Raw genomic sequence first — 13,960 nt, forward strand, 5'->3', positions numbered from 1 at the left:
TGCAATTATAATTTATTCGCGTGTCGCCCGTCGACACCGACGCTTTCTCGCGCTCTCTCCTTTTCCATTTCTCTCTTCCTCCTCGTCTACCTTCCGCTTGGCTCGCGTTTGTTCCCATTCTCTGTTCCCTTTGAACCATTTTTCCCTCCGTGTGTCCGTCGTTATTGTGCCGAAATAATACGCGACTCGTAATTAATTCTCTTCCATTCGACGGGAACGAACGAGGGAATAGAAATTATTACTCCGAACGAAACGTAGAGCATTTTCGTCTAATCGTCCAAGAGTTTTGGACATTAATGCGGAAGAAGTCTCGGAGCTCGTAGCCCCTCGTTTGCAGTAGGAAGGTTCCGTGGCCACGATTATAGGAACGAACAAGATCCACGGCTAGCCAAATCTGTCCTACGAATTGTTAGCACATGTCCGCGCGAGCCGACAAAGCGGATAGGAGTTCCCGCTGAGAGGTTTCACACCCAACGACGACGAGTCTCTTCGAAAGGCATTGAAAATCGAACGAAGCAGGATGCTTCTGCGCGCGTCGAATGTTCGAACCGATCGAGAGTCGAAACGCTAACGATTATTGAGGCGTGAATTTTAACAGGTTCCCTTTATATTTAGCAAAAACGCTGCTCACCGTAACGAATCTGCCAAGTATCTGCGGCAACATCTTAATCTGTCGCGTTAGAAGAGGAGAAAACTCCCATCGCGATGGTTCGTTCGTGCCCATTCTCCGGAAACGGTCCTTAGTAAGCCCAGTGCAGCTAAACTAGCCATTATAAGCGCCGAGGGAATCCCACCGTCTCTCTTCGTCTACCTTTTCGCCAAACTGTCCCACTTTTTGGTCCGACATAATGGGGCATCACCAGTTTCCTGCACTACCTGAACAACCCACGCGCCGATCAACGATACTCCAAGGAACGAAACGACCACGCGAGAAATCATTAAAGTCCCAAAAGTTACGAACAACTTCTCGCTCGAGACATTTTATCGTCGATACTAAGATCTCGAATATTTTTCGCAAACTACTCGATCGCGTTTTATGCGAAGAAATTGCTTGCGGATGATCCGATGTTTTGATGGTTTATTCGAACCGCGGATTATCCGGGATACACGGATGAGCGAGGTTCTCTGTTGGGAAACAGCGTTCCGTCTCCCGGGGCTTGGTAACCCTGATTACTTACCTGCAAGGTAAACGCTTATCCACCTGCAGAATTCATTGATTTTTATGACCGTACCTAGTTACACTCGCCACCGGCAGGTGGTAGAATAAAACCTACCATCGGTCGGAAGCCTGTGGCGAACTGTCCTTAGATACGTTTCTGATAAGCGTTCGAAAGATTCGCAAACACGAATCTCGAAAAATTTGCTTTTCACAAAACGCAAAAAGCTTTTACCTTGGATACTCTAAATAGACGTTAGAGAGAAAACCGTATTGTACGTGGAAAATGTATAACGTGTACGCAAGTAAACGATTGCCACAAATTAATTGCAAGAAACGGATTCGCGCATCGGTTGAACAACTACGCAAAATGTAAAGTTTCATCGTAGCGATTCCCGCGGCAAGAACAGAGACAGCAAGGTCCTCGGTGGAAGCGTAAAATGTGCGTAGAGTGGCGGGGAAAAATTAGTCGGGAGGAGCATCGAGAAACAGGCTGTCCAGGGGCGTATCAGGGTGAAACGCTTGACCGACCAAGCGTCTCGGAGCGTAGCGCGAGCTCGCGCGAGACAATTGAAAAAATCACTTGTCTCGCCCTAAAAGTAGGGAGAGCCAAGTACACCCTATTGGATGCTGGAGCAGGAAGTAACAGTAGCCACGATGCGGTAGAGCAAGGGTGACGAGAGGGCGATATATTCGTAGGCGGTAGTCCGTTAAACGCAATGTCCCGGATCCGAAACATTGTGGCCTACCTCCGGAAATTCGCATTCGTTTCAACTATTTTCTACGCGAGCACCACATTCATCGACTCCTAACTGTCCTCGAACTTCCTTTTAGTCGCGTCGATAATAACGCCAAGTACAGCGTACGACGACAAAGCTAAAAAATTTTACCTGCAAATGTATATTTTCATATTTTATATTTCTTGGTCGTTGAATGTTGGATGGTTTTTTCCAGGTTCATACCGGTGGAAGCGGAGTTAGGGGTTGGTTGGACGCATCCCACGAAACGAATAATTGGCTGAAATATGTCCGAAGCACCAACAGTCCGCACGCTGTTAATATGCGTCACGTGCTCATCGGTGGCCAGGTAATTAACGACAATCTTAACGCCAATATGCATCGGTGTTCGAGAGCGATGCGGCCGTTAGATAATAAGAGAACGTGAAATGCTATCGATTTGTTTAACGATCGTAACTTCCGGTCACATTCGATGTATGTTCCCTTTGCCACGGAGTTACGCGTGCTCTGCTAATTGTATTACAAGTCGGTACCAACGCGTCGTAACATACGCCGTCGACCATTTAGGAAATTCGATTTCTAACGCAACCGACACTCGATCGACAGTTGCAGCTAATAGGAAGAAATAATTGCACGGTGTCAGACCCAGTCGCGACTAATTTCACGCGTGCTAGGAGAAACTAATAAAAAAAGTTGGTCGCACGGTCCGCCACTGTTTCCGTGACCCGTTAACGAGGCAACGATGGAAACGCAAACCTTGATTAACAATAACTTCCTACCTACCATTCCCATAATTTTCATCGAACGTTTACGATCGTAACCGCCAAACGGGACGACTTTCTAACGTGTTCGTTTAAATGTAACGAAATTCCAATGTCGAGTACGGGGCGATGAAATTGTAACTTTCCTAAAATTTGTCAAAATTTGAATACCGTTGGTTGTCCGGATGTCTTTCGAACGGAAGCAATGGAGGTCACGGTGTCAATTTGGGGTTGATCCCGGGCTCGCGTCCTGGCGGCTTTCTATCTATGCGAACGGTGGCACATGGTATTCGTGACGATGTGGGCGCGCCCTAAGCTACGCGTATACAGGGTGTTTAGTTATTAAGTCACCCCACGGGGTCGTTTCGTCGACTTGCTATACGCCCCGTTCGCAATCGCTGTGGGAATGGGGGATGCGGTTCTCTTTCTCTCTCTCTCTCTCTGTGTTAGAACCCCCAGAATCACCGTTCTAATGGGAACTTTTCAGAGACCTCCCGACGACGATACCAAGATTCCTATCATTGTTCTCGAATTTTATGGACTCTCGGTGGATTACGAGCGTCTAAAAAAACGTGTGTCCCGCGGAGGCGAGAGTTTGATGGTCACAGGGTGCGCGAAATCGTTGCAATCTCGATCGATCGTTTCCTTCTTCGTTGTCGTTACGATTTTACGTACTGCCTAGTACTAATTCCGTGGCAATGTTCATGGTTATCGGTGCAGAATCTTTGGTATTCATTTCGAGCGCTACTCGAAGTAGCTTGAGATAATTTGCGACGAATGGTGCCGAGAGGGTCGGAAGATTCAAGGGTGTCATTGTTCACAGATGGTGTACGAGGCCGTACGAGACATAGTGGCGGGTGAAGAGCTTCTTCTTGGAGTTCGAGAACCTCTTCAGCTCCAGGATATGCTCGGTGAAAATACGACCGAGGACCGAAGCGACAGGGAGACCGGTGAGTAACAAAGAGTACGATCTTGTTGTCATTGGAGGAACACTCGTCTCGTACAGTTATTAACGCACTCTTTGGACCTTTCCATACATAATAGTAATCGAAATCCGGAAATAAATAATAGTTATTAGGGCGGTTGTGGAAACGCACAAAAATGTCGTACGTCGATCGAGGTTACCGACGTTCCAGCGGAAACGAACCAACAGATAATCGAACCCCCGAAAATATTCTCGATTGTCCGGCCTGCGACAGCAAACAGGCTTTACGACTTTTCGTGCCGATACCCATCGCGCTGACTCGTGCCCGTGCGTTCGCGCGAGATCGCTAACGCGTACGAGTCGAAAGCTGGCGGTGCGGTGGGCAGGTGTCTTTTAAAAGTTGAGTTACCGCTGATGCGAGGGAGGACAGAGGGTAATCGTCGACTGCACGAGCTGCTCGTCATGCACCCGTGATTTTAGCGTGATTCACCTGGCCGCTCGTAACGTATTAACCCCTGTTCTGTTCGGTAATAAGAGTCGATTATCTCGAGATAGACGCACTCGACCTGCGCGTCACCTTACCCCGTGCCACTTAAAATTTCGTTGCAAAGCGACTCTCGCGAGCCACAGGGTGTTCCATAATATGGTATGTCGAGAACAGTTTCAGTACTCTTAAATAAATAAAAGGTTTGGGTTCGGTTCGATACAGGCACGAATTGCACGATTTTTCAAACAACAAGATTTTAAATATCCCCGTAAATAATAATAAAGTGGATTTTAGGCTCGGGGAGCGAACTGGGGCCAGGGAATAGGGTCAGCATAACCTATCCATTTGCCAGGAAATCGTTGTTCCAAATATCGTCTAGCCTCGCGACTAAAATGTGCTGGAGTTCCAGCGTCCATAAACCACATATGTATATCTTATCATGTACATATATTGGAGAGATTCGCGACGACGGGTAGGGGTTAAGCACTCGACCGTTTGATAATTATTTGGTTGTAACTCCCGCGCGACAGTCAGAATATCCGGATGACTGCGAGACGTAGATTAGAGGGGGTTTATAAGCGACAGCCAGATGTCGCGGTAATTAACCGAGATTATTGTCCAAGTTCGAGCGGCCCGATGTCTACGGTTCGTTCGTTGGACGATTTTTCCTCGTAATTTCACCGGCTCGTAAATGGATAGGAGACAGCAAACAGCGTAGCGCTACGAGTGCTCTACTTCGTTCTTAATTAAATCGGCACCCACCCCAGGACCAATTAAAATTTCAAAGATTTCGTTTGTTATAAATTTTCTACAACGAGGGGAGCCAAATTTCTAGTTTGCCAACCCCGATTCAGATTCCACTACGGACAAGCTGCCCCGGAAGCATACGCACCAACGGTTTCGGCAAATGTTTATTCGTAATTACGGAAGTTCGAGCGGGAAATCTAGGATCGTCGATTGAATTTTTTCCTTCTAGATAGTATCACGTTCCGATTATTAGATATTTTTTACCGAACGACAAGATAATTCCATCCTAACCTTACAGAGCGTTAGAAATGGAAAACGTGTGCCGTCTATAAAGTACAGAAAAATGGTGGAACGGCATCGTCGTTCATCCAGCACAGCCATTTTTACGAGAAATCTCTGACAAGCTGGTGCGTGCAGCGAGAATAATGATGTCAAACAAACGGTACACCATGTATCAACCGTTGCGAGGGATGGACATCTCTACCCTGTTTCTCGTGAACGGATCATTTTTTTATTTTCGAGGGAGAAGGGTCGAAACAGACTCAGGGAATAGCTTTAACGTGCCTACGCAAGGGGCGTGCGTATGCACACGGACGTATTAAAACAGCGAGAAAATCTCTGCCAAAACGTTTGTACGCTTTCGATCGTATCTTTTAATAGATCGGTGAAACAAAATAGAGATTTTTTGATGCTGAACGGGGAAGAAAAATATTTCCTCCGAGCAGATTTTTGAAAAATAATGCCCTCTCGTCGAATGACAAGCGACACGAGGGTTTATGATTTCTGGTCAGGCGAACTTTTTCGACGATTCGGTAAACCACGGTGCGTGGAACGCGTATTGGGGCGTAGATGCAACTGGCAAAATGGCAGTTAGCGTGAGTTATGGTTTTGATTTTTCGCGGCGCCTATTTTTTCTCTGATCTCTGCCCCTCTAACCCCTTTTCCCGCTACACTTTTCGTTCCCTCTACGAGACGCATCTCTCTACGAGACGCTCCTGGATGGCTCTATTTAGGGTCGGAAATAATTTATGACCCGGTATTGTCGATTAACGCGCGCGTAACCTGGCCTCAGGGACGGTCTAGAGGAAAAAAGAAAAGGCACTGCCTGAAAAAAAGGGGTATCCGCGCATAAAAGGGCACGCGACGCTGTTTTCCGAGGGGGTGGCAGACGCGTGCGGGGAGGGCCGGACGAAAAAGCACGACACGCCGCAACCCTATTCGATTCGTCCAACCAATGACACGTTCTGTTCTGTTTAACGTTTCACTCGGTTGTGTTTCGACGCGCTGTGAAACCTTCTTTGGAACGTGTTATAGTATTAGAACAAGTTAGGACCGTGTCGAACCGATAACCGTTATTTTTGATCGTAAGGATACTTTAGGAACCAAATAATACATTCGTTTCGTTTCGTTCTTTGTAGACGTGAAATTAGTGACCGTCTTGTATAATATTTGCATAGTACCTTTAGAAAAAATGTTAAATTCGTATTAGTAGAATGATATTTTCTTTCGTTCGAGTGTTTCGTAACGATATAAATACGACGCTATCGTAGTATTTCGACGCAGGGGTGCCGGTTCCGCTTCGAGGTTCCCTCGATTCGCTCGAATTCTTTGGCGTATCTACTTGATCCTGGTCCGTCACGATGTCACGGGAACATTGATTTCCGTTACTTTTTCCCATGCAACCGCCAACTGACGCGGCTACAGGGGGTGTTGCCAAGTGAATCCCACCTGTTGACTTTCCACGACGTAATATTTCGTCAGGCCCAGCTTTTCGTCAGTCATCGCATATAAACTATACGTATGTAGCGCAAATAGTATAGAAATGGAATACAACTGAATGTTACGCGGCTATGTATTCTGTAACAGAAATAAACTTAATAAACTTATCATCGCGAACATTTGCCTTCTCAAACCTGTACAACGATTTACGTACGCGTAATTAACAGCTACCAAAGACTAAAGAATTGTTAGGAAACTCGTTCGTCCGTTTAAATTTCCCCTAATGTTCTTCTTCCTATCATCCAATCGTTCATTTACCTTTTGTCTAGTTTTCCAAGTTGTTTTCTTTAAAGTGTTCTTTTTCAAACGCCGACAACGATGCCCGTTTACGAGAGAGCGAGGTCAACCGCATTTTTCATTGTTTAAATTCACGGCGTGCTGCTTCAAATTAGTCGTGGATGGCGAAACGATTAACGTTCTATGGGGGGTTAGTTCGTGATGTGGGGCGTAGTTGGTGGCGTAGGGGTTGTACCCGGTTCCCATGAAGGTCCGTTGGGGGCTATCGTTCGACCATATGGTTGGAACAAGTGTAGCGGCAGATTTAAATAACCGTTGGAAGACGGGTGTCGTTTCGACTTTGTTACCGGCCTGCCTAATATTCGATCGACGTACATCCATCGGTTAATATTTTTCCCATTATCGTTTTAAAACAGTTTTAACGTCTTCGAGACTGATCCGTCCATTCTCGTTGCCCCTTATACATATGTATAATCGTAAATTTGCGTTTAAATATTAAACTCGAAAAGAAGATACGTTTGCAATGTTTTCTTCCGAAATTTAAATGCTTGAAAAGCGATTGTTTCTCGTAGCGAAAATATTCGTTTTCTTTTGCCAATTATTCTCCGTAAAAGTTAAAAGTCGTGTACCTTATCGTCCAGTCGATAGAGATTCTTCAAAGTAAAAAGTAACTCGACTGATTCACGAACTCTTGATTTAACCTGCCGTTGCTTCTGTCAGTCGGGGGTGAAGCGAGACCGCATGGGGCAACGGAGTCTCACCTGCGATTGGTTGGCCAGCGACCTCGGTTGTACCAATAGGAAGCGGTTCCGGACACCCCATTCGCGTTTTCGCTCGCGGGACAACGTACGACCGGCTTACCGGTGCATCATTGCGTTCATTGTCTTCGTTGACTGCTGCAGCATCGTGGCCGATTAACGAAAGAGACGAAAGGTATTTCGCTGGTGACGGTCTTCACCGCGGCAGCCTCGCTATTTTATTAAGTATTCCAGATACGAAATTTTCAATTTTCGATCCAACTCGAGTTTTAATGGTCGTGAATCGCGGCGATATTCAATCGATTGACAAGAATTTGTCCTGTTTACAGTGCGAGAAAGAGTATCGAAACAGTGTTTGAACGTTTTTAAAAAGAATAAATAATCAGAAAGGAAGTACGAGTTGGTGGGACAGCTCGTAGACATACCGTGTTCGGATAAAGCGATAGTGCCGGTTTGATTTAATAATTCAGAAACAATCCCGGCGTCCACTTGTCACGCCACTCTCCGCTGGCCCCCGCGTAGTTCTCGATCACGTAATTCGGCCACACCGCGACAGGCCACGTATCATCGTTCTCGGGGGTAGAATTTATAGAGCCGCAGCCTGTCCACGAACTGGAACGGAATTACGACTTCCAGCCTGTTTCTTGGTCGTCGCGCGGTTTCGGCGTTGCTGCTTGACGCGCTTTTTCTTTCGTCTGCTTGCAGCTTCGCAACACAGTGGGACCATCGACGAGGACAAAGAGGACGACGAAGAGGGTGAGACCAGATGCACCGTCTGTGATAAGCCTTTTCAAGACATCGAACTGTAAGTACATAAACGTTCGATTTAACACAGAACCAGTCTATGCTACACCGATTTCCAAAAACCCTTCGATACCCGTCGATAAACTCCGAAGAACAAAGTACTTTTTCAGCAACGTTTAGCGAGGAATAGAACCATCGAACGGTCCACTAATTGCTACGTTGATGTTTGATTTCATTGAGCGAATAATTGAAAATCTCACTCGTTAGTTGCACTCGGTAGGAAAAGTGGGGCCTCGAGCACGCGAACTGTTTTGAGGGTTGACTCTGGCAGTCCGATCTCTCTGGGTTTTTCAGGGGTCGGTGCTGTTTGCGTTGCGCCACGAAACGAAAAGCGAAATACTCGACCGATGATGCGAGACTCGCATTGTTTGATTTCCGATTTCTTCCCACGATTCAACGTCGACCAATACGTGGATAAATCGAGACACGCGTTTCTTTAATTGGCTGTCGTGGGTAAATAAAATAGCTCTCCTAACGAAGACGAAACGATCGTTTTAAAATATTTATTTGATTGATCGCGCGATCAGGCGAGGCGTTGTTGCGTTCGGTCGAAATTCGGGCATCCATTCGGTTTCGTTCCGTTTGCCGTTTCCCGGTCCCTTGACAAGTCGCAACACCAGCGACTTCCGTGTGGCACGGGTCGGCGGCGGCAGAGTCACCTGTTGTGGCGCATAAAGTACGCGCGAGATCCGCATTCGGTTGCATCGAACCACCCCCTTATGCATCATCGAAGGCGTCGCGTGCCCGCAGCTCATCTGGCACGGCGCACCGTCACCGTGAACCTACTATCTCACCACGAATAGGTTTCACGCGACACGTGTGTTCGAGGGTGTAAAATCAATGCCGGCACACACCGTGGCACATCCTGTGACCGTAACCCGCGCGACCACCTCGCGACACCCTCGAGGTTCGTGCGCACCGTCGCCTCGCCTCGCCTCGCACGCCTTCCCGTCTATACGCGATGACCACCCTCTTCCTTGGGGGCGTGTGACCGTTATTACGCGAGAGGTTGTCCGCTGCCGCGCTACCGGAGTCACTTAGTCATCATCCTCGACTGCACCGAGCGCAGTCTTTGCTGTGGCGCGCTGTCTCGGATCGATTACATCCGAACTCTCTTGTTCGAGAGGTGCTTGCCGAGGTGTTCTTGCCGCGATCACGCTCGAGGAGTTGTTTCCGACAAGCTGAGAAGAAAAGAGAACGTTACTCCGTCGTAGGACCGTGCTAGTCCGAGTCGCTGATCAGAGTTAGTTCGGACTCGGAATCCTTGCTTATTCCATCCGTGCGGTAAAGTTATCATCCTAACCGATAATCGTGGTATTTTCTTTCCAGATTGGACAGCCATCTGGTAACCTGTCACAGATACCCAGCGGAACAACATCGGTGCGACAGCTGCCCCCGTGCCTACGCTTGGCGACCGCTTCTCGTTCGTCATCGAGCGATCGTTCACGGTGACCTTCGTAATTATCCGTGCGAGAACTGTCCAAAGGTAAGTGATCGCCTTCGTCTCGAAGGCAAAAAAACCCGATACGTAACCCCCCGGAGTAACATTTTCAAAGTTTCGCTAACAGTCGGACAATCCACAGGTCTTTACGGACCCGTCGAACCTTCAGCGTCACATCAGGACGCATCACGTGGGCGCGAGAAGTCACGCGTGCACCGAGTGCGGGAAAACCTTCGCGACCAGCTCCGGTCTGAAGCAGCACACCCACATCCACAGTAGCGTGAAACCGTTTCAATGCGAGGTGTGCTTCAAGTCTTACACCCAGTTCTCGAATCTATGCAGGCACAAACGCATGCATGCGGATTGTCGTACGCAGATAAAGTGCGGTAAATGCGGACAGACGTTCAGCACGGTGACCTCGTTGTCCAAGCACAAGCGATTCTGCGACTCGACGCCCCCGACCGGTCCACCCGGAGCCATGCCTCAGTTGCCGACTTCGGCACCCAGCCCTTTTCTCGTCTATTCTCGGCCTTCCGTCAGTCTGCCGGGCGGTCTGCCCTTCTATCCGCCCAGTCTGATGGCGCCCTATCCCGGTATCTTCCCGAACGCTCCAAACTTCTTAAATGCTCCTCTCCTCTTCCCGCCCAAGGTCGAGGAAGCCGAGAAAAGAGGCGAGAGCCCGAAAAAGGAACGTTTCACACCGCCGAGGGTGCTGCCGCAGCACAGCAAGGTCTCGCCATCCACCGGCGAGGAAGCCACTTCCTCGTTCAGGCCCTCCCCGGCTAGACCGCCCGTTCAACCTACGCCCGACAGCGACGACGACCCGACGAAGAAACCCAGGGAACCCAGAACCAACGAGAAGAAAACCAACTCGGCGGAACCAGTCGCGAACCAAGAAACCACGGAACAGCCTCTGGATCTACGAGTTCGAACCAAGAAGCAGAAAACGAGCTGCAACCTTGTCGAGAGAAAGAGTCGCAGTCCGTCGCCCGGGCCGATACCGATGGAAGAGGCCCTACCCGCTCCCCCAGCCCTACCAGCCCCACCAGCCCCGGATCATCGGAAACCCGACGAAGAGAGTCTCATGATGTTGGAAGTCGACTCGAAGGACGTGGCCAGCAGTCCACGATTGAGAACCAGTCTGGCCACCGAGCAACCGCCTACCAATACTCCGCCGCACATGGCCTATCCCAGACCGATTCATCCGATGTTTCTGGAGGCGATGTACCGTGGGCCCACCGGTAACTTTCCAGGATTTCCGGCCGGGCATGCACCCCATGCACCCCCTGGAGCCGCCGCCGCGGCCGAATCTAGGTTATTACCCCCACTACCACCGTTCGGTCCGCCTCGCGGACTTCCTTTTTTAGGAACTCTTATGAACGGGCTCAGCGGAGCTAGACCAGGTGGAGGAGGATTCGATCTGCTTGCCAGACCACCACTGGCTCCGTTCTCCGGCGTGAAGCCGTTTCAAGAGGCTGTCATCGCGCCTCACCATCATCACCATCATCACCATCACGCTCACGGCAAGATGAAAGACCGTTACTCGTGCAAGTTCTGCGGTAAGGTTTTCCCCAGGTCGGCTAATCTGACCAGGCATCTGCGCACACACACCGGCGAGCAACCTTACAAGTGCAAGTACTGCGAGAGGTCCTTCAGCATCTCCAGCAACCTTCAGAGACACGTCAGGAACATTCACGACAAGCAACGACCGTTCAAGTGTCCTCTTTGCGAGAGGTGCTTCGGCCAGCAGACCAACTTGGACAGACATCTGAAGAAACACGAAGCCGACGATGGCAGCGGCGTCGTCTCGGTGGCCGATTCGCCGGGCAGTAGCAACGAAAACGAGCGAGAGGATACGTACTTCGACGAGATCAGATCGTTTATGGGCAAAGTGACCTACGGTGGCGAAGCAGGTTACGGACTGCCGTCCCATCACCCGGCCTACATTCCCAGTCGACTGCACGAGGTGCACGAATCCAAGATAGAGACCGAGTACGACGAAGACGAGGACAGCGAGGAAGGCGTTTCGCCATTGGACGACGCCGACGGTTTGTCGCCCCTCGAGGTCAAAGATTCCACTCCGCCGCCACCGCCGCCACCACCCCCGCAATACGATCTAAAGCTAAGGGAGAAGCAGGAATTGCTCAACAACAATACCGCGGAACCGGTCATCGAGATCTCTACATAGCCCATAGGTCGGCCATAGTTCGCCTATCAACGCTGAGACTCTTTTAGCGACACGTAGGACGTTGTCTACGCGTGACATCGTCTCGATGTCATATTACAACTCTGGCCACTCCGTCGATCGTGTTTGAGGTTACTCGTACACAGGAACATTCCCAACCGATAATCGTTCATTTTTATGAAACCCTCTTGTATCAAGAAATTCTTTTCCAAGACCGAAAACCTGACCCAAATGCGAGCAACGGGAAACCTACTTGTTTCGGTAAGTCTTGAAAACTGTCACACGCAGGAAAACAGTTTAAACGTTAAAATTTCGTACTTTGCTACTTCGTGCAAAAGTTTCATCGAAATCACCGATTCTTAATTGGGGATTATTCTTTGTTAGTGAAAAAAGTGTTGCTTCGGGAGCGTTTCTGTCCCGGACGCGTACCAACGAACGATCCGAACCGATCGCGTACCGTACTCTCGCGTTGATTTACGCGCGTCCTCGGATCGGATACCATACTCTCGTTTCCCACGTCTCTGTTTTCTCTATTTTTCTTTTTTCGTTCTTCTTTCTTCTAATTTTCCACCCTTTACGCAAGATCGTAGAGAGGAGATCGACGTACACCACTGTCCTTTCTCGTACGCACGCAGTAACGCACGTTCGGTACGAGAGAGCTGTTCTATAACGTAGTTCCTACAGTCTGGTTTTCTTTCCACACGCGCACGTTATTGATAATCTTACGAAGAGCGTCCACGGTTCCTTCTCTCGTTGTTACCGAAATCGCGCAACCAAATCCCACCTAGTATTATTTCCTCGCGGCGGAATCACTTGGCGTCGCGCGAACACGGCTCCACTAGGGCAGAGCAACCGTTCGAGTTTCGGAAAACCCAATTTCCCTTAGGGCGGTATTCGCGTAGGACGATGCGTAATGGTGAGATACGAAGACATTTATCGCGAGGAATCGAAAAGAACGATTGTTCGACGACCTTTTCCTCGGGGAACTAGATCGATCGTAATCGTTTTTGGATGCGGGAAAATTTAAACTCGAAACGCATTTGCGAGTAACGTAAAGTGTTTCTCGCGCGTTTCTCGGTGCGTAGCCGAAGCGACGGGGATGGCGATTAACGGAACGAGCCTGTAATTAAATGAAACATGTTGTATGAGAATCTGTGTACAAATTTCCATTAGGTGATATATATATAATGTTTGTAAAAAGGAAAAAACAAAAAACAAAAGATACAGAAGTTCTTCGTGGTTTTTATTAATATATAAATATATAGATAATATACGATGGAATTTTATCGATTGGTCGCGACCCGGGTCGCTGACAAATTCTTTATCGAGACGCGTAATTGTTCTCTCGATGTGTAACGGTAATCGCGTGCATTCCCACCCCGTTCTCGATGTTCAAGGTGGTCGTGATTGTTAAGCGAAGCGACGAGAAACCTTCGTAAGTCCTTGTACACGCGTCTAAGAGAAAATGTTTCTTTCTGGATTTATTTTCATTTGAAACCCTTCGCAACGTCGATTACAACTAGCGTGTGGTAACTGCGTTGACAAAAACGTAGGACTTTGCCTGTTTTTCACGTAACATTTTACGGATACGTGTTCTCTACATATCTCCCTCCTCTTCCTTCGCTCTGACTAATAGACGATAATAAACTTACAGATTGATTAAGCATAATTACGTCGATCGAGATAATTAAAAATGATTATATTACGACTCTATCTATACATACTGTATAAAAGCATCCTGTAACTTCATTATAATTACTATTAAAATATTACACTTGAAACATTTACTTTATTTAGAAAGTCAACTGCAAGTAGCAGTGTCTCTTCGTGCAAAGGTAGTACAAGTTCCGTGAACCTTTTGCTATCAGATATTTTTAACTAATATCCGTTAAATATTCTCTTACCGCCGAGTGGCGCTATCTGAACTCGTACCACAGACGAGC

At 48.3% G+C, this 13,960-nt stretch overlaps 1 protein-coding gene across 3 annotated transcripts in view; it reads left to right on the forward strand.

Annotated features, from left to right (window-relative positions):
• LOC143344255 (transcription factor hamlet) overlaps positions 1-13,706 on the forward strand; it is a 57,609-nt gene extending 43,903 nt beyond the window's left edge. For 2 of the 3 annotated variants that reach the window (XM_076770115.1, XM_076770114.1), the window contains exons 4-8: positions 2,111-2,242; positions 3,478-3,604; positions 8,293-8,392; positions 9,721-9,877; positions 9,960-13,706. In XM_076770115.1, the coding sequence (XP_076626230.1) occupies positions 2,111-2,242; positions 3,478-3,604; positions 8,293-8,392; positions 9,721-9,877; positions 9,960-12,020 (2,577 nt within the window). In that variant the 3' untranslated portion in view covers positions 12,021-13,706. The remainder of the gene's footprint in view (positions 1-2,110; positions 2,243-3,477; positions 3,605-8,292; positions 8,393-9,720; positions 9,878-9,959) is intronic. The other variant, XM_076770116.1, reaches the window with a different exon arrangement.
• The last annotated feature ends 254 nt before the right edge of the window (positions 13,707-13,960 follow it).

The sequence above is a fragment of the Colletes latitarsis genome, chromosome 8 (assembly GCF_051014445.1).
Source record: "Colletes latitarsis isolate SP2378_abdomen chromosome 8, iyColLati1, whole genome shotgun sequence".
Taxonomy (NCBI): Eukaryota; Metazoa; Arthropoda; class Insecta; order Hymenoptera; family Colletidae; genus Colletes; species Colletes latitarsis.